The 24,765-nt window shown below is 40.3% G+C and overlaps 1 protein-coding gene across 1 annotated transcript; it reads left to right on the top strand.

The window, feature by feature from the left end:
- Positions 1–11,218: 11,218 nt before the first annotated feature.
- On the top strand, positions 11,219–11,767 carry LOC139193026 (F-box protein CPR1-like). The gene has a single exon (XM_070815985.1). It carries the CDS (start codon positions 11,219–11,221, stop codon positions 11,765–11,767), a length of 549 nt encoding a protein of 182 aa, XP_070672086.1.
- Positions 11,768–24,765: the final 12,998 nt, after the last annotated feature.

Raw genomic sequence — 24,765 nt, 5'->3', positions numbered from 1 at the left:
GAAAGACTATCTTGTTTGGCTTGATTTAGAGGGAAAAATGGCAACCGAGTCGAAATTGGTGGCCTGCCACTTACCTTTGAAGCAATCATTTGCACAGGGAGCCTTTCTCTTCTTGATGGTGATCCCGTGATTGTTGGGAGGCAGCTGTAAGTCTCTTCTACCTCTAATAACAAGAAAATTTCAAGTAACAGTGAACTAAAGTTACGAATTACAAGTATGTGAACTTATGCTCCTTCCTATGTACTAGCCTACTAATCTTATTGATCTTTTATCTTTGTAATCAATCATGTTCAACTCATATTTTATGGTTTGTCTTCCCCTCTGTTTTCTAATCACTTGCGGTGTTCGTTGCTGATATTTCACGCGTTTATTGTTTAGAGGTTTTTTTTTCAACTCATAATAATGTCTTGGTTCGTTGAAAATGCAAGGGTAGAGAACACAATGCTAGTTCATTAGTTCATTTGTTAGTTTGCAGGCTGGTTCTCAACTCGTTATCGCTATAATTCGCCTCTGTTTTGCTAGTCCAAGCCTGTTCTTTATATGTGATCGGTGTTCTAGTGTCCGTACATATTTTTGGACAATAGTGTGCAGACATAGGTTAGGAGTTGATGTTTGCACTCAGCAATCACAGATGTTTTTAGTGTGCAGACATAGCTTAGGAGTTGATGTTTGCACTCAGCAATCACATATGTTTTAACTGTGCTGGATTTAATATATCATGTTAGCCAATAAAGCCATGCAAATCATAGGATCCTATACATGGTTAGTGATACTTTGATGACTATGGCTGCCCTGCATTTCAAAATTTCGGATTTAGATGGTTCTGTGAATTAGTTGCTATGCTTTTAGACCCCTTCCCTTTTCTGAGAGGACAAACCTTGTATGATAAAGTATTATTAGGATGAATGAATATAAAAGTGCTTCCTTGTACTTAAGACATAGAGTTTGATAGCGGAATACCGATTATCACTGCTATAAGGACCCCATCAAACAAAGAATTATTATTAAGATGGAATCCTTATAGTAGTATTATTGGTATTTTGCCATCAAACTAGAGAAGAAGATTAAGTGAGTATTGAAGTTGGAAGAATCTAGATTGTTTTCAATTGCAAGAAATTGAAATTAGTGGGTTTGAAGGTAGAAGTGATGAGACGGATACCCAATCGAAAACTGCATACTGAATCTTGAACTGACCATTTTGGAGCGGGAATCCAACGACCGATTCCGAACCACAATTTTAGTATTCCTGAATTTCGTGACTCCCGAAATGTTTTTGGTATTTCGGGGTTTCCCGATACTGAACTTGCATCAAAATCCAAATCATCTAGATTGTGGGTGCAAAAATTAAGGGCCAAGTAAAATAGCCATTTCGCATGCATCCTAAACATTTGGGGGGGGGGGGGGCTAAAATAAAGCAACATAAAAGGAACATGAAGTGAGATGATAGGACTTGGAGCCCAAGCATTTTATACCTACAAAAGCCTAGAATCCCACCAGAACGAGGGGAGAAAAAAAAAAAGAATAAGTTGATCATTTTAAACAAAGGCTGACTTGAGCGTCAGAGTATTTTCTTGTAGGTCCCCCTCCTCTCTCATTGATGGCCATCGAAGATGGTGTTATGGGCTTCTCAACGTGATTACAAGATTTACTTGTTGGAGATTGGAGGAACCGAATTTGTCCACTCCAACGGTTGACACTGTCTGTGGGAATTAGACAAAAAGTCACATTGAGGAGCAACAAACACGATATAGTTCCAAGTGACAATGGGGGCATGAGTCAGAGACACCAAATGGATAAATTTTATAATTTCTTTTACAATTCCATGAAATTTATGACCTTTTGTCATTACACTTCGTGCGGTAGCACAAGAGGAAAGGCATTCGTTAACTTCCGAATCTTTACACAAGAATTTCCACTAAAATGTCTTCACAAATTTCAAGTAATTCAGAGTGGTTAACCAAATTTGGTGTTGTTGTATGTATTAGCATTTAGTTATGATATGGCTCACAAACAATCAGAGAGGGGGCATGATTTTAGCGATGACATGTCTTTTGTTCGGTGTGACAAAAAGGGTGAAACCCTTGTCAGCAGTTCAAATGTGGGCCGTCAAATTGGTTGATTTTTCTCCTATTATCTCAACAAGACATTGGAGCTACTGTTAGCATTTGATAGATGAGTCCAACTAAATCTGTGAAGCCTCTAATATGCCGAAAAGGAATCACTCACACTGTTATTGAGTACAGAATAGGGAGCAACTTGTTGGTAAGCAGTTGAATGGGATCAAGGACCTTTGACAATGCAAAGTGTTGAAAGTGAAACTAGGCTGAAGTAGCCGTAACTAATTTTCAACAGCGTATAAGCCTTTTCCCTCCGCGGCTCCACTCCACTTCATTGTTGTCTAAATCGCAAAATGAGATGATTGGTTAGTCTCAAGCTTGGAGCCATTCAACAATGCCAAATCAAAGGAGCTAATAAAGCCATTAGACACCAATTGAAAATGGAGCATGAGCTAAACCCCAAGCAGGAAAGAATTTCTTTTCTGTTTTATTATCTCAAGGTCATGGCATGAAGTGTGCATTTTTATCATAGCATGTAACAAAATGGTATGTTAAGACATGTTACTATGGATATTCTTTAATACAACTTAAGATGAGGGAACGAGTTGCATCCCTTCATAGTTTTCAATTTCACAAAAGAAACTTTCTTTTGTAAAATGTTCAAAACTCTCCAATATCCTAAATACATATCTAAGTTTTCAAGTAGGAACGTATGCAGTCTTACAATTATGCAAAAGTCATATTTGTGTAGTAAATTTTTAATAACCAACAGAGAGAGGCAGGAACTCAAAACAGCAGTGCTGCTATCTCTAGTTTGGGTGATGTGCGATGGTTGTTATAAAAAACATTTACCAAGAGCGAAAATAAAATTATTCACAATTCATGTTTTTATGTATTGTCTACTGAATGGAGTAGATCCAATGGAGGCAAGCAACTATCATTCAAATGCCCAATCCTCACACGGAGCATTATATGTAAGGCATTGTCAAGAGTTATCCGTGGATGACAAAAGGAAAGAAGCAATGGGCATCTGTTCAATAGCTTGCATAATAAGAGTATCCAATATTCAACTCCAAGGCAAAACAATGGCGGAAGGCCGAATCATGACCAAGTATCATTTCCATGATCGAAGACCGGACTTATGGCACAAGTTAAATCCTCCAATCTCAGATATTTACGTGAAGGGATATTTTTACTGGTTCTAACATTGCAGGTGTTAGAGGAATTCCTTAGTCACCTAACAAGATAAGACTTTTCTTAACTGTGTTCTAATTTTGACAATAACATCATGATAACAGGAAATCAATGATATTCATGGGACACACTCTGTTTGGTATATCAACTTAAATGAAAGTTACATACATGAAACTGCATGAAACCATCATATAGAACTATTCCAGACACTGACTTGCAGACAGTGTGAAAGTTGACGCAGCTGCTTTGCTTTTGCTTGTGGGAGTCGAAGCTCCAATTTGAATATACAAGTTCCCCTTTTATTTCTCCTTTCTTAGCTCTCAGTGCATGTCAGTATGTGGAACTTGATTCAATATGTGTTGAAATGCAAGAACGCAGGCCCTCATTCCTCACTTGAACTAGATTCATTACTCATTAATATCTGGATCTGGACTCTTTACTTGCTGATACATTTTAGGGAAGATACACTCTAATGCCTCACTTGAACACCAACACGTTTGGTGTATTTTTTAATTCATGTTCATGTATTTCATAACCTTGGAACGATGCTATCAATATGTATATATGAATATGCAGAGTTGAATTGCTCTTCTATACAGGAGTACACACAATTCTCATGAAGGGACAAAACTTCTGAGCAAAAGAAAAGCACTCTACATCAACTCCAGCGGAGAAGAAGTTGCATGAAGGAATGTTCGACCACAAAAATTATAAAGGCAAGACGATAATGATCGATATGCCACCCCGGATCCCCAGTGTTGTGAATGAAAGAAAGCTACATCGCTATGAAGATTTCCCTTATGCTTGAACGTTATTGTTGGCAGAATTCAGCATGCGAATGTTTAAGGCACGACAAATATGGGTGCTGCACCAACCCGCTTATGTGCTAAGGTCTAACTTTTTTCTATCATTACTATAATGATTGCTTATGAATTGCATGATTTATCATGAACTGGAATCTATAAATTTGAGACCGAGGATCGAAGATATAACATTAAGATAAAGTCTCATAATTAATATTGAAAACCCAAGATCGAATGGGTTGAGACCAAATTAAGATAAAAAACACAAGCTTGAATGGGTTGAGACCGAACTAAGATCGAAAACCCAAGGTCGAATGGATTGAGACCAAACTAAGATCGAAAACCCAAAATCGAATGGGTTGAGATAAAATTAAGATCGAAAACCAGATTGAATGGGTTAAGACCGAATTAAGATAAAAAAACTCAAGATTGAATGGGTTAAGACCAAATTAAAATCGAAACTCAAGACCAAATGGGGTCCAAGGGCTCAAGATCGAACACAAATTTAGATAGCAAAACACAAAGATCGTAAAATGGCCGAATGCCCAAGACCGAGGGTCCAAGACCCTAGACCGAATTATGGCTAAAGCCCAAGATCGAGTGTTGAAAACCCGAAACCCATGGTCGAATATCATATGATTATACTAAAGGTTAAACTATGATTGTATGACCATGGTCAAATATCATGCGATTATACTAAAGGTTAAACTATGACCGTATGATCATAGCCAACCGTATGATCGTAGATGAAGGCTAAATTATGATTGTGTGATCCTAACCCAAGGCTAAACTATGATCGTAACCGAAGGCTAAACTCATGATGAAATTTCAAGTCACATGATTTTTTGCAAAGAAATATTTTTCCTCTACAAACTAAGATGATTTGTGTTTGCAAAGAAAAAAGGGGGCATTTGTGGGTGCAAAAATTAAGGGCCAAGTAACTAGCCATTTCCCATGCATCCTAAAAATTGGGGAGTGGGGCTAAAATAAAGCAACATGAATCAACCACTACTAAGGAACATGGAGTGAGATGATGAGACTTGGAGCGCAAGCATTTTATGCCTATAAAGGCCTAGAATCCCACCAGAATAGGGGGGAGGAAAAAGAAAGAAGGATCAGTTGATCATTTTAAACAAAGGTTGACTTTAACGTCAAAGTGTTTTCTTGCAGATCCCTCTCCTCCCTCATTGATTGCTAGTGGAGATGGCGTTATGGGCTTCTCAATATGGTTACAAGATTTACTTGTTGGAGATTCAAGGAACCGAATTTTTCCGCTCCAACACAAATTGAAATTCAAATAATCCGAACCTACATTAAACCCAAATTGAATCAGAGACAAAGTGACATTGAATTGGTGAAGATTGAAGGTTGAGAGAAAGCCAGAGTGAAGACATAATCAGATCCACATCTTCTTCTTGACCCGTGCCCCTAATTCGAAACCCCAAGCCCCAATTCGAAACCCCCACACACAGAGAACTGTTGGAGAGAATTGGAGATAGCCTCAGAGAGAGAATCGCAAGAGAGAGAGTATTGGTTGTGTGTGGTGGACGGAGGGTGCAGAGTCGAAAACAGTGTGATCGTGAGGTGGGGATGAAGTATGAGGTGTAGGGGTGGCCGAAGTGGAAAGAGTTTGTTGGATTGAGATTGTAAAAGGGTTTGTGGTTGCTAAGCTTCGAATTCAAGACGGATAGACAGAAAGAGTCTAAGACTCTAACTGAAGGCAGAGATGAGAAAAGCGAAATGAAATGATAGAGAGTGAGTACGGCTAGAAGGTAGAGATGAGACAAAAATTATTTTGAACCAATCCACCGGGTGAAATTAACCCTAACTAATAAATAAACAAATAAACAAAAATTATATATGTAAGTAGAGATTATTACCCTTTTATTAGAAATTATTTCCTCTCAATCTTTTATTGGTATTGTATATGTAAGTATCAGCGACTCTGTATTTTATGAAAAATCAAACAGAAATATGTAGAAAGATTAACAAATTAAGTGTGCGGAAGAGAACTGAAGGCGGAGGAGAGGTCTCGGTCTCGGAGTGGGAGACGCCGCCAAGCTCCTTTGCGTTTCTAATCCGGCATTCGAAAGTTTGAAGGCCCTTGGTTTTTTTATTTTTTAGGGTAAATTACATAGTAACCCCTCAGGTTTGATGTCTATTACAACCTCATACAACATCTTTAAAACATTTCACTTTCGTACCTCACGTACTATTTTATTTCAAAATAATACCTCCGTTAGATTTTCCATCTATTGATTCGTTAGATGCTGATGTGACTGCCAAATGTGTGCCACGTGGCAAAAAAAATAATTTTTTATTTTTTATTTTTAAAAACCTGAATCTTCTAAATTGAAAAACAATTTAAAAAAAAAAACCAAACACAAAAGCTGAAACACACCTCCCCGCAACACCTCAAACCCAGAAACCTTATCACCCACGACCCATGCACCTCCCTCCCCCCTCCTCCTCCTCTTCCTCCTCCACTTCCTCCTCCTCTTCCTCTCTTCTCCCCCATCTTCATCTTCTTCCCCCTGCAACCCACCAAAAAAAAAAAAAAAAAAAATAACCCCTTCAGTTCATCCTCTCCCCTCCTCCTCCTCCTCCTCCTCTTCCTCCTCCTCTCTTCTCCCCCATCTTCATCTTCTTCCTCATGCAACCCACAAAAATAAAATAAAATAAAAAATAAAACCCCTTCAGTTCGTCTTCCCCCCTCCTCCTCCCCTATCTTCTCCCCAATCTTCATCTTCTTCCCCCGACCCCCTACCTGCAACCTAGAAAAAAAAAAAAAAAACCCAGATCCCGTCTACACTGTCATCGCCGGGTTTGTGAGGTGAAAATGGGAGGAATGGGTGTGGATTTAAGGAGTGGGGTGTGTAGAGGGTGGGGGTGAAGAGGAGAAAGGGCTCGGGGATGGTGGTGGTAGGGTGGGTTTTTGGATGGGAGGGGAGGTGAAGAGAGTGGAGGAGAGGGAGGTGGTTGGAAGGCTTGGGAGGGAGAAGAGGGTGGGGAAAGGTTGTGGGGGTGGGTTCTGCGTTTCTAAGGTTTTTTTTTTAAATTATTTTTTTTGCCACATGGCACACATTTGGCAGCCATATCAGCATTTAACAGATCAATGGATGAAAAATCTAACGGAGGTATTATTTTGAAATAAAATAGTACATGAGGTATGAAAGTGAAATATTTTAAAGATGTTGTATGGGGTTGTAATAGACCTCAAACCTGAAGGATTACTATGTAATTTACCCTATTTTTTTAAATAAACCCAAATAAATTGAAATATTTTTAATAATTATTTTTTAATACCTGTTAGACGGCAAAAGTTGGCAACCACGTCAGCATAAATGTGAAACTCACATTTTATCATGCCATTACTTAATGAATCATTTTCTCATTAAGATAACAAACAAATTATTTTTATGATTCGGTTTTTTAGCCAAAATGGTCCCTGAGATTTGTATAACACACCACTTTGGTTCCTGCGATTGAAAATCAATAGAAATGGTCCCTGAGATTGTCCACCATCCATTATTTTGGTCATTCCGTTAAAAATTCTATTAAGTATTCTAGAGATCTTGGCCGGAAGTTTGGGTAATTTTCAAAGCTTCGTAACACAATTGTTTCTTAACCAAATTCGACCCATAATATATCAAAATGAAGATAGGAAAGCGTAGAACAAGATTATACCTATTTGGAAGCCTAATGGTTGCTGGAGATGGCAAAAAAATAGTCTGAAATGTGACTAGTCCACCGGAAAACTGGAAAACTCGTCGGAAACTGGGTAAACTTTAAATGTTCATAACTTCTTCAATACTCAACGAAATTGAGTGATTCAAAAATGAAAATCATACTTCCCAACGAGACAAAGAGAATGGTACCTTTCTTGACGGCTAATTCAACATGGTTTGGCCGAAAACAACTCGAAAGTGGCTAACTCAAGACCGAGATAGCCACTTTTGAACCATTTTTCGGTGAAACCACGGAAATTTAGCCATTGAAAATGGTACTATTCTCTTTTTCGTGTCGAGAAGTATGATTTTAGTTTTCGAATCACTTGATTTCGTTGAGTATTGAAGAAGTTATGAACGTTTAAAGTTTGCCCAGTTTCCAACGAGTTTTCCAGTTTTCCTGCAGACCAGTCATCTTTCAGGCTATTTTCTGGCCATCTCCGGCAACCATTGGGCTTCCAAATAAGTATAATTTGTGTATTTGTAGTCCTAGTCTTTCTCTTACTGTGGATGGTTTTTGGTGTATAGTAATGGGGGTTTTTACCTTTAGTCCTTCAAGAAGATTGACATTTGATAAAAACTTGGTGGTAGATTACATATTAATTATAGTCCCTTGATGTGTCTTTAATTCAAATTAATTAATGTGTTTTTTATTCAATGTCTCCCATTAAATATTTAAATTCATTAATATATATATTTAAATTTAATTTTTTACTAAACTTTTTTTAATTTATTAGTTTTATTTACCATTCTTCAAACTTGAAAAACTCAATTAAGGTACCTAAATGTTAGTACCGAAATGTTAGTATCAATATGTATTATATTGAATTAATGTACCAAAATTTAGTACCGAAATATATGTATCAAAATGTATGCACCGAAATGTATTATATTGGATTAATGTACCTAAATGCGTGTACTAAAATGTATGTACCGAAATATATTATATTGAATTAATATACCTAAATGTTTGTATTGAAATGCATGTACCCAAATGTGTGTACCTAAATGTATGCACCGAAATGTATTATTATGAATTTAATGTACCTAAATGAAGAAGATAAAATACATCGAAAGATATTGTATAACAAAAATTTGTTTATCTAATGTTTACAACAAAATATATTACGATGAATGAAATAAAAATTAGAATTATAATGAAATATAATTAATGCATTAAAAATATGAAGAAAAAGAGAAATAATTAAAACATCAAAATATAATTAATAAATAAGGTGATTAATGTGTCAAGGGACTAAAATAAGATTTCAACCTGGGCTCGACTCCGCAGTAGCACGATATTGTTCGCTGTGGGTCGCGACCACCCCTTCACGGTTTTGTTTCTGGGAACTCACATGAGAACTTCCCAGTGGGCCACCCATCCTGGGATTGCTTTCTTTTGATCTCGCTTAACTTCGGAGTTTCGATGGAATCGAAAGCCAATGAGCTCCTAAAAAGCCTCGTGCTAGGTAGAGATGCGAATATACATATAAGGCTTATAGGATCCTGACCCCTAGGCGATGTGGAATCTTACAATCCACCCCCTTAGGGGCCCGACGTCCTCGTCAACCTCACCCTTGGGCGATGTGGGATTTTACAATCAGCCTCACCCTTAGGCGATGTGGGATCTTACAATGCACCCCCTTAGGGGCCCGACGTCCTTGTCGGCACACATCCGGCCAGGGATTGGCTCTGATACCAAACTAACACACCCCGACTCAGGCTCCATAATATCCATGCTCAACTCTGCAGTAACACTATATTGTCCACTTTGGGCCTCGATCATGCCCTCACAGTTTTGGTTCTAGGAACTCATATGAGAACTTCCCAGTGGGCCACCCATCTTGGGATTGCTCTCACTCGATCTCGCTTAACTTCGGAGTTCCTATGGAATCAAAAGCCAGTGAGCTCCCAAAAGGCCTCGTGCTAAGTAGAGATGAGAATATACATATAAGGCTTACATGATCCTCATCCCTGGGCGATGTGGGATCTTACAATCCACTCCTCTTAGGGGCCTGACGTCCTCGTCGGCACACATCCGGGCTGGGATGTGACAATTTGGTATCAAAGCCATTTTAATCCCACTTTGTTTTCTATAACTCAAAAGTCATCACTTTACTATCTGAAATTCAAAATTGGCTTCACTTTGCCCCATGAAACTCAATTTTGATCTCAGTTTGCCCTTGAACTTGAAAGTTGTCTCTGTAAAACTCAAAACTTGCTTCACATTGCTTTAGATATTTTAATTTCTCATGTGAGTTCAATTTGAGTGAGCCAGGCTAATCAATTTTTTTATCTCCTCAATTATTTTTAAACTTAATATTCTCTTATTGTTAATGTAAATACATAATGGAGATTTATAATTAATTTTATTGCACATGTTACGTAGTCATATTGGGTGTTGGTCCCACATGTTTAGGAGGAGACCTATGGGGGCGTTTGTTGCCTCGGACTATCTCGGAATTGACTAGCTTTAAGGACTAAGCTAGACTGGCTTAGACTAGACTAAGCTGGACTAACTTAGTGAAGTGTTTGGTGCAGTGTTGGACTAAGAAGCTGGATAATAACAAATTCTAATATTATATTATTTAATATATAAATTATTAATATTTTATTATGATCTAGGTGACCAGAGATGACAAGGAGTCTATCGGGAGCGGTTGTTGAGCATGACGAGGACGAGAGAGGATAGTCTTAGCTAGTCCCATGGTTATTGGGGGGTCTCGCTAAGACCTTTTAGTGAAGGGTTTTGTCTATGCTAGTCCCCTTTAGTCTCATTAATGTTAGTCCCAGCATGGAACAAACACAATATTGGACTAACAGCTAGTCTAGTTCAGTCCAGTCCAGTCCCACTTAGTGAGGGCAAACAAACGCCCCCTATAAGTTTTAAAGAGTCCACAAGTCAAAGTAAAATGAATTTTGAGTTTCAGGAAGTAAAGTTATGACTTTTGAATTACAGGTGACAAACTGAGATTAAAATGAAGGGTAATACTTGGGAAACCAAATTTTTATACCAAATTTGTAAACAAAATGATGTATCACCAATAAAAAAACAAACAGATTAACTGACATTTAATTAATAATCCAATAATTTATCACCACATCATTTGATTTATAAATTTAATTTAAAAATTTGGTCTCTCTTGCATTATTCTAAAATGAAATTTCAAAGATGGATGTTAAATTATTTTAGAATAATGCAAGATTTTAACATCCATTTTCAGATTTTAACATCCATCTTCAGGTTTGGTCCCTCCCAACCTTTGAGTAATAGCAACCATCATCAGATTTGAGGACGCACACTTACTTTGGATTCAGGTACGATTCAGCTAACGATGACTATAAAATTTTGGGAATTGCGGAGTTTTTTACTTGGAATAATGTTTCTGTGAGTTGTGAAGTCAGTGTTTATAGCCTAAAATCCAACTCATGGAAAATGATCCAAAACTTGCCTTGCAATGGTTTTGCTATGCATAATAGTGAGATTGTGTTTTTGAACGGTGCTCTGAGTTGGCTGATGCGAGGCAAATTAGATAACAATCGATGCATAATTCTAACTCTTGATCTTGCCAGTGAGAAGTATCAGGAGTTTGACACCCCAGTGCATGAGAATGGCACTTGTGTGATCGATTTGGAGGTTTTGGGTGGGTCTCTATGTATTTCTGTAGATGATTGGTGGTGTAGACATTACGTTTGGATTATGAAGGAATATGGAGTGGTAGAATCTTGGACCCTACTTTATTCTATTGGGCAGGACAATATGCCTTGGTTGTTTGAATATTGCAGACCTTTGGGGTTCTCAAAGAACGGTGCAATTGTTCTTTTGAAGAAAGACGATGATGCGCTTGTTTGGTTTGATTTAGAGGGAAAAAAATGTCAACCAAGTCGAATTGGTGGTCTGCCACTTACCTTTGAAGCATCCATTTGCGTAGGGAGCCCTTCTCTTCTTGATGGTGATCCCGTGATTGTTGGGAGGCCGCAGTAAGTCCCTTCTACCTCTAATAACAGGAAACTTTCAAGCAACATTGAACAAAAGTTACGAATTACAAGTATGTGAACTTATGCTTCTCCCTATGTGCTAGCCTACTAAGCTTGTTGATCTTTTATCTTTCTAATCAATCATGTTCAACTCATGATAATGTCTTGGTTCATTGAAACTGCAAGGGTAGAGAACACAATGCTAGTTCATTTGCTAGTTTGCAGGCTAGTTCTCAACTCGTTATCGTTGTAATTCGCCTCTGTTTTGCTAGTCCAAGCATGTTCTTTATATGTGGCCGGTATTCTGGTCTAGGGTAGTACATATTTTTGGACAGTAGTGCGCAAACATAGCTTAAGAGTTGATGTTTGCACTCAGCAATCACAGATGTTTTAACTGTGTTGGATTTAATATATCATGTTTGCCAATAAAGCCATGCAATGCATAGGATCCTATATATGGTTGGTGATACTTTGATGACTATGGCTGCCCTGCATTTCAAAATTTCGGATTTAGATGGTTCTGTGAATTAGTTGCTATGCTTTTAGACCCCTTCCCTTTTGTGAGAGGACAAACCTTGTATGATCAAGTATTAATTAGGACGAATGAATATAAAAGTGCTTCCTTGTACTTAAAGACATAGAGTTTGATGGCGGAATACCGATTTATACTGCTATAAGGATCCCATCAGACGAAGAATTATCATTAAGATGAGATCTTTATAGTAGAAAGAGTAAATTGTCGATTTGCCTCCTAAACTTTCACCTAGTTTTCGATTTCCCCCTGAACTTTTTTATTGGAAAATTAAGAACTCAAACTAATTTTTTTAGCCAATTTGCCCCTTACCATTAGTTTTTCAAACATTCCATCCATATTTCTATTAAGTGAGACCGTGCACAACATGTGAAGGTAGTTAAGTCATTTCACTCTTAAAAATGATTAAAAAGCTGAAAATAAATTTAAGAAAAAAAACTTTCCCTCTATTTTTTCCCTCTAATTCCTATCCTCAATTTTATTTTTCACTCATTCCTATGCATGAGAAATGACATATGGTGTTATTGTCTTCAAAAGTATCTAAGTTAGTCTTTTTCTTGAAGCATGTACTGCCATTTTTATTTTCTTTAACAAATTAATAATTTGACAAATGCTCATGGTGTTATTGTCTCCAAAGTAGTGCATTAATATAAGCATGTTACGTGTTGTGCTTCATTTTAGAGACATTAAGACTTTACTAGTAGAAGAGTTAGAAGAGTTAGAAGAGTTATAAAAATAGTTTCCAGCATTTAACATGTCCGCCATCTAGTAAAAACTACAACAAGTCAAAGAAAAAAACTACTCCAATCACTAGCATCAAAACTCCAAAGATCGGCTAACTACACTAATCCTAACTATTCCTCCAATTTTCTAGCAATAGTATCCAACCAAATCACAAAAAAAAAAAAAAAAAAAAAAAAAAAAAAAAAAACCATATCATACCCATGCAGTTTCACAAAGCTTTGCTTGCCTCCTCAAAGTACAATGTTTCAAATAATAAAATAATTACTATAAAAGAGAAGAAAGTGCACAACTCAACGTAGAATCAAATGATGGATATTTCAACTGCATTCTTGCACATTTAACACCATGAGCATTTTTCAAATTATTAATTTGTTAGAGAAAATAAAAATGGTAGTACATGCTTCAAGAAAAAGACTAACTTAGATACTTTTGAAGATAATAACATCGTATGTCATTTCTCATGCATAGAAATGAGTGAAAAATAAAATTGAGGATAGGAATTAGAGGGAAAAATAGAGGGAAAGTTTTTTTTTAATTTATTTTCAGTTTTTTAATCATTTTTAAGAGTGAAATGACTTAACTACCCTCACATGTTGTGCACATGGTCTCACTTAACAGAAATATGGATGGTGTTTGTACCATACTTGACCAATCCCGAAACTACTGAGCACCGGTCAACGTTATACCATCAAGGACCCAGAAGAGCTTCCTTTCAACCAGGAGGTCAATCACAATGCGACACGTGTCGACATCAGAAGCCAATCACAGCTCGACACGTGTCAACATCAGAAGCCAATCACAACACGACACGTGTCAATGTTAGAACAAAACTACAACTCTCCTCTATAAATAGGGATCATTCTCCCACAATAATCTCTAATGTCATTTTGTACTAAACTATTCACTAGAACTCACAAAATGAGAGCCTGAACCTATGTATTTGTGTAAACCCTTCACAATTAATGAGAACTCTTCTACTCCGTGGACGTAGCCGATCTGGGTGAACCACGTACATCTTGTGTTTGCTTCCCTGTCCTTATTCATTTACGTACTTATCTTCACTAGTGATCGAAGCAACCAAGTGAAGGTCACAAACCTGACACTTTCTGTTGTACCAAAGTCCTCGTTGATTTTGTGCATCAACATTTGGCGCCGTCTGTGGGAAATCGACACTTATTCCCACTCTCTTCAGCTTTGTCAAGCTGGTTTCCACCACTCGTACACTTTCTTTTGGCCAAACATCTCTCTCCAACATGGGGAGCGAAAGAAGCCATAGCACACAGAATGACACCCCCATTGGACCTAGTATGAAGCAACGAAAGCAGGAAGGAAATAGAGTTACTCTTCAAGCTAAAGTCGATGAGTTAGAAGCTCAGAACAACAAGATAGTGATAAGGAACGAGGTCCTCCAGGAGCAGTATGAAAAACTTTTCGAGATGCTTCACGAGGCTAGGCATGCTCAAGCACACAAGCTCGTCGCCCATGCTGAGGTCAACAATCATCTGAATGCCCCCCAACACGGAGGGTCACCGATATCCAACACGGACATCCTTGATAGGGATCGAGCTACACATCAATGTGATAATCCACATGAGACCTCTCTCAACCCAGCTGCTTCAACCTGAAGCAGAAGGAGTAGAGGAAAGCACCTCCTCACAGAAGGAGTGGAAGGATCAAAAGCCGTCTATCGCGATTGTCGAGACTTCCTAAAGCAACGTCGGGAGAATCCCATCCACATAAGCTCGAAGATCAATGACCCAAGAGTTTCTGAAATACTCGGTCCTCTCTCACGACCCAGGCCAGCAGTTAATCTAGGGAATGGGCAACAAGTCCCAGAAGAACATGAAGGTACAGGGGACTCGGAAATGTTCCGACATACTTACTCTAGGAGTCAGTGTGATGAGTCCAAGGAAAAATCATGCTATCTTGATCAAACTTTCCTACTTCCAAGAAGCGATGGGGACTTACGGAAGAAAACTTCAGTGATGCACGACTCCACTCAGGACCCCCTCGTCCTACAGCTCCTGGAGGAAGTAAACAAGTTGAAGGCTGAACGTCAAGCCGAGATACCTGACTAGAACCAACCCAGGCCTGGCACCCTCACGAAAAGGATCCTCAACACCCCCTCCAAGCGAAGACAAAGCAGAAGCTTGACTTACAACTCTATACTGGAAGGGAAGACCCGATTGAACACCTTAACCTCTTTGAGTCCACCATGGTATACCGGAGACACACCGATGAAGAACGGTGCCTTCTCTTCCCCTCCACCCTCTCTGGCGGAGCTTTAAACTGGTATTGCCGTCTTCCACCCGAGACGGTAGACTCATTTGAAGAGTTGAGGAAGTTGTTTGTCTCTCAACACATCTTCCAGACCGATCGCTTGCATTCCGCAGATAACTTGTACACTATTCGCCAGAAGCCAGACGAGTCATTACGAAAGTATGCTGGCCGCTTCAGCCATGAGTATTCTCGTTGCGCTGAGGCAGATGACAAGACCGCCCTCAAGGCCTTCACGGCAGGCTTACGTGACTGTTTCTTCAAGTACATGATCAATACCAACACTTGGAAGACTTACTCTGAGATGATGGCACAAGCTTACAACCATGCCTCCGCCGAGGTAAGGACATATCAAGGGAAACCCCCTACAGTCACCCCTTATCAGCAAGTAGGGAGTGGAGGCCAGATCCAACCGAATGAGAAGACCTCAACCTTCCAAACGGTAGCAGCACACCCTCCTGCCTCATTTAATGCTTCGCCAAGTCAGCAGACATATCAATCCCAGGGCAAAATGAAAGATTTCCATCCTCACCAATCTCATTTTAATAAAAAGAATAAGGGGCACTATCGCGATAACTCAGGATATCGTCACAATAACGCCCGTCCCCAGGCAGTCAATGCAGTGGGCCAATCACGTGTTAAGACAGGCCCTACCCCGAAGTATGAGACATACACACCTTTGAACGCTACATGCGCGGCCATCTACCCCAGTATAGCTCATCTGATACCAAAGCCAAAGCCAAGACACCCAGATTACAAGTCCACGAAAAACACGGGCATGTTTTGCTGCTACCACGAGTATAATGGCCATGATGGCGAGGAGTGCGTCATCCTCCGTGATCATATTGAAGCTTTGGCACGTGAAGGAAAAATTGATCAGTTCCTCCTTCACCCTCCAAGGGATAACCGTAACCAACGCCAGGTGAATGTGATATATTCTATAAGCGGCGACACACCTATGTCTGAATCTTCCAATAGGGCCATGAAAAACAGTGAACGAACTTTGAGACCTGGCCATCAAGTGTTTCACGTGGAAGACATCAGGGGAGGCAAGTATCAAAAGCCTAACTAGGATCCAATATGTTTCTACCCTGAGGAAGAAAGAGGTATCATCTACCCTCACAACGACCCGCTGATCGTGGAGGCTCACATAGCAAATTTTGATGTGAAACGAATCCTGATAGACACAGGTGCTTCAGTCAATATCATGTTTGCTGAAGCTTTCAAGGCACTTAATGTAGCTGAACACTTGCTCGATAGCTCGATTTCTCCTCTAATAAGCTTCTCTGGCGATATCGTGCAACCTTTAGGGAGTATACATTTACCCTTCACCATTGGTACAGGCCCCTACACAGCTACTATTACCACTAACTTCCTAGTGGTCAATTGCCCGACGGCATACAATGTCATCTTTGGGCGCACAGGCATCAATGATCTCAAGGCCATGGTATCCACACATATGTTGTTGATGAAGTTTCCAACCCATTTCGGCAATGGATACATCATGGGAGATCCAACTTAGTGCTCGATTATGTTACAACACTTCAGTTAAGCAACAACACCTGCCTGTCCCCAATGAGACCCTCTCTATACATAACCAGGTAGTAAAGACCAGTCCAGATGAAGCCAACTCGGATCTTCATGATGGCAACAGTCAACCCGACGACCCTCGAGATGACTCATTCACCCAGCAAGCACAACCCGCTGAAGAGTTAGAGAATGTCTCTATCTCCAAAGACCATCCAGATCGCATGGTGAAGATACCACTTTGTCACCACCCCTTCGGTTGTCGCTGATCTCCTTTTTGCAAGAGAACGTCGAGGTCTTCGCTTGGTCATATAAAGATATGTCGGGCATCTCTCCCAATATCATCTGTCACCACTTGAGTATTGATCCTAAGACCAAACCAGTAAAACAGAAGCGAAGATCTTATGATGTTGAACGATACGAGGCGATGAAAGCAGAAGTTGAAAAACTCAAGGACATAGGCTTCGTCCGTGAAGTCAATTACCCAACATGGGTAGTAAATGTTGTCCTTGTTAAGAAAAATCGGACCAAGGAAAGTCTCATGCTTCAAAAGGTCTTGTGGAGAATGTTAGTCGACTACACCGACCTAAACAAAGGATGCCCGAAGGATAGTTTCCCCCTTCCTCTCATTGATAGACTTATAAACTCTACGACAGGGTGTGAGCTCTTGAGCTTCATGGACGCTTATTCAGGATACAACCAAATCCTCATGAACCCCTCAGACCAAGAACACACAGCCTTCACTACTGACAGGGGACTATATTGCTACAAAGTCATGCCCTTCGGTCTAAAGAATGCAGGAGCAACTTATCAGAGACTGGTCAATTCAATGTTCGCCGAACAGATTGGGAAGAGCATGGAAGTTTACGTTGATGATATGTTAGTCAAGAGCAAACATGCTGACCAACACATCACCAACCTATCTGAAACTTTCACCATTCTAAAGAGGTATCGAATGAGGTTGAACCCCAACAAATGTGCCTTCGGCGTAGGCTCTGGCAAATTCTTAGGCTTCATGATTAGCCAACGAGGCATTGAAGCTAACCCCGAAAAGATCAAAGCAATCCTCGACATGAAAGAGCCAGTAACTTCAAAAGACATCCAAAGCCTTACTGGCAAGGTGGCAGCCTTAACTAGATTCATCTCTAAGGCCACAGACAGATGTGCTCCTTTCTTCAAAGCACTTAAGGGAAATAAGAAGTACATTACATGGACGGAGGAATGTGCCAAGGCATTCAGGAACCTCAAAGAGTACATGAGTAAAGCCCCTCTGCTCTCCAAACTAGAAGTTGGTGACACTCTCATTATTTATCTATCGGTTTCGGCTTCAGCAGTCAGTTCTGTTCTTATTCGAAATGACAGTGGTGTCGAACGGCCCGTCTACTATGCTAGCAAGGCCCTACAAGATGCGGAGACACGATACTCCAACATTGAGAAATTAGCTCTAGCATTGGTCATGTCTGCTCGAAAACTTCGCCCTTATTTCCAAGCACACGCCATCATCGTGCTTACCAATCACCCTCTTCGACAGATACTCCAGAGTCCTGACACGTATGGGCGAATGATCAAATGGGCGATAGCATTGGGTGAGTTTGACATCTCCTACCAACCAAAACCGGCCGAAAAGGGTCAAGCAATAGCAGATTTCATCGCCGACTTCACATATCCTGTTGACATTGCTTTTACACCTGAAGCAATAGCTTCATTACCATCGGAAGCTCAGAAGATAGAATCAACAACTCCAGCATGGAGTCTGTATGTTGATGGCTCATCCAACCAACAGGGCTGCGGAGCAGGATTAGTCCTCACTACCCCTGACAAAGTGGCGATAGAATACGCTATTCGTTTCAAATTCAAGGCATCGAACAACGAGGCCGAATACGAAGCCCTTCTAGCAGGCTTACATTTGGCCAAGCATCTTGGAGTTAAACAAATTGATATCTTCAGTGACTCCCAATTAGTGGTCAACCAAGTCACGAACAACTTTGATGCTAAGGATAGCTCCATGGCAGCATATCTTGAGCAAACACGACTTTTGCTCAAGCACTTCCACTACCAGATCACCCAAGTTCCTCGAGCGGCAAACAGTCATGCAGACGCTTTGGCCCGCCTCGCCTCGGCAGTGGAAGACAAGATTGGGAGAAAAATTCATGTCGAATTGTTGGCAGCACCAAGCACCATGGTCGCGGAAGTGTGCAATTTACAACAAAGAGATAGTTGGATCACCCCAATTTATAAATTCCTTGCCCATGGCACCCTCCCAAATGACAAAGTCCAAGCTAAGCAGATTCGATACAAGTCTGCTCGCTACCTGATCATTAATGACCAACTCTACAAGCGCGGTTTTACCCTGCCCTACCTAAGATGCCTTACACTTGCGGAGGCGGAAATTGTACTTCGGGAAATACATGAAAGAGTCTGCGGAGATCATGCTGGGTCTCGATCCCTAGCACACAAGAATTTTCGCCAAGGATACTATTGGCCAACACTCCACCAAGATGCCATCAGAATATCTCGCTCATGTGATAAGTGTCAACACTACGCAACTATCCCTCACTCCACTCCCGAGCCGCTCACTCCTATGATCAGCCCTTGGCCCTTCGCCCAATGGGGACTTGATTTGATCGGCCCAATGCCTGCAGGGAAGGGTAAGGTCCGCTATGCAATCGTTGCAGTTGACTACTTCACAAAGTGGGTTGAAGTAGAACCCTTGGCAACCATTACTGAGGGAAAAATAGAAGACTTCGTATGGAAGAACATCCTCTGTAGATTCGGCATTCCCAATGCAATAGTCACGGACAATGGGCGACAGTTCGACAACAAGAAATTCAAAATGTTCTGCTCTAAGTTCAACATCAACTTATGTTTTGCCTCTCCAGCCCATCCCCAGTCTAATGGACAAGTCGAGGCCGTTAACAAAATAATCAAGCGCACTCTGAAAACTAGCTTGGACAAAGCTAAAGGTTGTTGGCCAGAATTCGTACCCCAAGTTCTTTGGTCATACCGCACTTCATATCGGACTTCCATAGGAGAAACTCCATTCTCACTTGCTTTTGGTACAGAAGCAGTTGTCCCGGTTGAGCTTGAGCAAGCAACATACCAAATCCAGAATTACATGTAGAGTGAGAATGACAAACAACTCACCCTCAACCTGGATCTAGTCGAGGAACACAGAAATCAGGCTCACCTGAGGAATGTCGCCTATAAGCAGCGCATTTCCAACTACTACGACTCAAGGGTCAAACCTCGCTCTTTCAAAGTGGGAGACTGGGTACTGAAGAAAAGATTACTCTGTGATAGGGTCCCGAGTGAAGGAACACTCAGTCCTAACTGGGACGGACCGTTCGAGGTCGTCGGCATCAGCCGCCCTGGCTCCTACAAGCTCAGAAACTCCGACGGCAAGACCCTTGGCCATCCATGGAATGCTGACCACTTGAAGTACTATTACAAATAGACTCACCTTGTACAAGTGTTAAGCTACAGCCGTTCAACATCCTATGTAACAAAGACCATTTGGTATGAATTCAATAAAGAGGTGATTTAGCCAACTCGGCCATAAACTATTTTCCATTCTGAGCAATGAAACACTCAAGTGTTGAAGCTTCAACGCAAATGTTTCCAATACAAAATAAAATCTAAGTATGTGTCAACAAGACTATACAAACTATACAAAGGATCTACATCATACATTCCAACACATTCATACATAAACATCATACATTCCAACACATTCATACATAAACATTATACATTCCAACACATTCATACATAAACATCATACATTCTAACACATTCATACATAAACATCATACATTCCAACACATTCATGCATAAACATCATACATTCCAACACATCCATACATAAGCCAACTATGCTTCGAAAGGGTTCAACACACTTTGTGTCATTCGACATTTGCCACAATGTGCCTCGACACCTTGCCCTTATTCTCACCAACTAGGTGATGAAGGAACTCACCTTCGTACCACCAACTAGGTGATGAAATGTACAACCCGTACTCTAATATTATTTGGAAACTTGCCACCCTTATCACCAATCAGGTGAAGAAGGAACTCATCTTCATGCCACCAACCAGGTGATGAAATGTACAACGCGTACTCTCCTTCATGTCACCAACCAGGTGATGAAATGTGATGAAAGGTGATTAAGGAATTCACATTCGTACCACCAACCAAGTGATGAAAGCAACCTACCATTCATTCCATTAACCAGAAGACGAGTGGTACAACTTGTACATATGAACTCCTAGCATTCACAAATAATCAAAAACCATCAAGCTTTACAACTCAACTAGGGGAGCACTTATGCCTAACAAGAGTTATAGTCACCAACAAAGTCTTATTGCAAGCCAACAATGGCTTCAGTGCATGGTATACGAAGATCAAGCTCTTCAGCCCTCTTGCATCTGCTTCAGACATTTCTTCTCTGTAACAATGCAAACACTACAACTCATAGAAAGCTTCAAACGCTCTTGATCAAGACTGTTCGAAGCAAATTCAATTTATATGGTTCATCCAAACCTTCGACTACTACAAGATGTGGCTTGCATCACAATCTCTCGCTTAACAGTATGGAAGAAAAATTTGTATACGTTGTCTCTCCCACATTTTCAAATTTCTAGTTTTCCCAAAAAAAAAAAAACAAAAAAAAAACAAAAACAAAAACAAAAAAAAACAAAAACAAAAACAAAAACAAAAACAAAAAAAAAAAAAACAAAAAAACAAAAAAAGAGGAAATTGGAAATTGGGAAATTCAACAAAGCTTCATCAATGGAACACAACTACAATCCTCCAAAGCTTCGCACTATCTTCATCAAGATAGTGTGAAGCAAAATCAATTTATGGTGCCAACAAAAGCTTCATCAATGGAGGACAAATATCAATCTCAAAAGCTTTGCACTATCTTCATCAAGATAGTGTGAAGCAAAATCAATTTATGGTGCTAACAAAAGCTTCATCAATGGAGGACAAATATCAATCTCAAAAGCTTTGCACTATCTTCATCAAGATAGTGTGAAGCAAAATTAATTTATGGTGCCAACAAAAGCTTCACCTATAAAGCTTCAACCCCAAAGCTTCACCTATAAAGCTTTAACACCAAAAGCTTCACCTATAAAGCTTCAACCCTTCAACACCAAAGCTTCACCTATAAAGCTTCAACACCAAAGCTTCACCTATAAAGCTTCAACACCAAAGCTTCACCTATCAAGCTTCAACCCCAAAGCTTCACCTACAATACAAAATTTCAACACCAAAACATATAAAAGCTTCACACACTCTTCATCAAGATAGTGTGAAGCAAAATCAATTCATGATGCCCAACAAAGCTTCAACCTCAAAGCTTCACCTACAAAGCTTCAACACCAAAGCTTCACCAACAAAGCTTTTAAATATATATATATATATATATATATATATTTTATTTTTTTTTTCGGAAATTCGAAATTTGAAAATTCAAAAAAAATAAAAAATAAAAAATAAAAAAAATTGCCTAGGCCTCCTCTTCTTTGGGCTTAACAACTTTCATAACAAATATATATGAAGAAGGAGTTTTGGGCTACCACTTAGAAAGGAAATGCCTCATTCGTCAACTCCCTCGACCAGAGACTTGGGGGACTCCTACCATATGCTACTGCACCTTGATACTCGGAAGTCTCACGACCACTTAGTGACTTGGATTTTTCAAGTCTCCAAACGAGAAGTTTTCTTCACTCGGGAAATTAAGGAAGCACTACCTCAACCTACATGCTTCACTCACAAAGTTTCAATATACAAGCTTCAACAAAAGGAAAAATTCAAAGAACTTAGTGAAGAAGGCCTTGGTGTATTTAACACAATACGTTGAAATGAAGCAAATCTTGTTTATTGATATTCCCGATAAGTTACAAATATGTACATATACATGAATCAAAATAAACAAACAAGAGGGAGCCTTCACAAAGGTTGCTTAGGGGAAGTCTCAGCAGTCGGTAGAGCCCCAGAAAGAGAAAGCACCGGAGGGTGGTTATCCGGAGCCTCAGTACTGGAAAGAACCCCAGAAGGATGAGGCATTGGAGGTTGATCATTTGGAGCTTCATTATGCGGTACAGCCCCAGAAGACGAAGGCAATAAATGCCTTTGGAATAAACCCACAAACCTTTTATGATCAAGTAAAGCCTGACCATCAGATTCCTGCATCTGGTCAAGTTTCCTCTTCATGTTTGTAGCATAGTCATGCGCGAGCCTGTGCAACTGTTTATTCTCATCCTTAAGCCCTCTAATATCCTGTTTGAGACTTATCACTTCAGCAGCCAATGATTCAACTTGGCGGGTTCTAGCAAATAGGCGTTAGGCCATATTAGACACAGAACCTGCACACTGAACACTAAGAGCCAGAGAATCCTTAACAGCCAACTCATCAGACCGTTTGGAAAGTAGTCTGTTATCTCTAGGAGTGAGAAGGTTCCTGGCCACCATCGCAGCGGTCATATCATTCTTCATCACAGAATCCCCAACGGTAAGAGGACCAGTAGGGGATATGAAGGATGGGCGCCATATGTTGTCTGGAGAAGGCGTGGCTGTCTCTTCTCCAAGGTTCAAGTCAAAACGACGGTCGGAGGGGCCATACATTTTCAAAGGTGTTGAAGAGGGAAGAGGTCAGACAAATCAAGATCTTAGAAGTGCAAGAAGAGAGCTTCTACTAGTGGAGATTCAAGTGTGTTGTGGAACTTAATGCCAACCTCTATAAAAATCTGCACTTGACGGAGCTTCAGGAATCGAAGAGGCGTTTGCTTTCTCGAAAGCTGAGCTGCTCAGAGACCACGATGGCCGATCACAAAAATCGAAGAAGCACCTGCTTTTTCAGCCTCGTCAGCACCTATCACATGCACACTCAGCTTTGCGGAAATTACGGGCAATCTGTCGAAGATTTCTGGTGAAGTAGAAAGCACGTGAATCTTACTGTTCAATCACCACTCTCCACACGCACCATCAACTCCTCGGGTACCACATATAACTTTGCCAAAGATCTCTGACAAAGTTTAGGCACGAGAATTTCAAAGTTCCAGCTACCTTACTATTACCCACAAGGGTAAAGGAACAGAACCACTGCTTGACAACTGAAAAGTCCCTATGTGTGTCGACCTCCGTGTTCTGTGGCAAGACAGGCTGGCAAGAACGTCCAACCTTTACTCACATTCGAGAAAAGACTCCCAACATAATTACTTTCTCAAAAACCGAAGCGGCACCGCTTTCCGAATCTCGAGAGCCAGATCCCCGACGGGATTACTTGTTCGAAAACCGAAGAGGCACAGCTCTCAGTACTTCGAGAGCCAGATTTCCTTAGATAAAGCTTGTCTGTAATCTTCACACGCAACATCAGCTTTCCAGATACCATATACCACTTTTTCAAAGTGCTCTGACAAAGTTAAAACACGTGAAGCTGGCAGCTCCCACTACATTGCTGTGACCAAGAAGGGAAAAGGAATAGCATTACTACTTGTTATTGGGAAATCCCTATATACATCGACCTCCCTCCTCAACGGACAGGCAAACCTGCAAAAATGCTCAACCCTTTCTCGCATTCGAGAATGCACCCTCAACATAACCTCTCAAAATACTCAGCTTTATTTCCCCCCGATAATACCTCAGCAAATAAGCCACACCAAGAACAAGAGTATCTCATATCATCAGGGTCGAAAGCAAGAGTATCCCATATCATGCTTTCTCCCTGTCCTTGTCTTCGTCCTTGTCCACACCTGCAAGACAAAGAGAAAGAGAGCAATCAGTCGGAACCTGAAATCAAACCTCCAATCTGGAACTGACTGCCTGAGACCTTTGCCTGGTTGCTTACTTAGCATTGCTCTCGAGAACTCATCCTCAACTGCTGTCAAGGTCATGAATTCCACCGGCACATACCTCATGACAGT

The sequence above is a fragment of the Malus domestica genome, chromosome 16 (assembly GCF_042453785.1).
Source record: "Malus domestica chromosome 16, GDT2T_hap1".
Taxonomy (NCBI): Eukaryota; Viridiplantae; Streptophyta; class Magnoliopsida; order Rosales; family Rosaceae; genus Malus; species Malus domestica.
The sequence above is the reverse complement of the archived record's forward strand: the minus strand, read 5'-3'. Positions and strand labels throughout refer to the sequence as shown.

Coding starts and splice junctions, on each gene's coding strand:
- LOC139193026 (XM_070815985.1), top strand. CDS start 11,219: ATGATCCAAAACTTGCCTTGCAATGGTTTTGCTATGCATAATAGTGAG.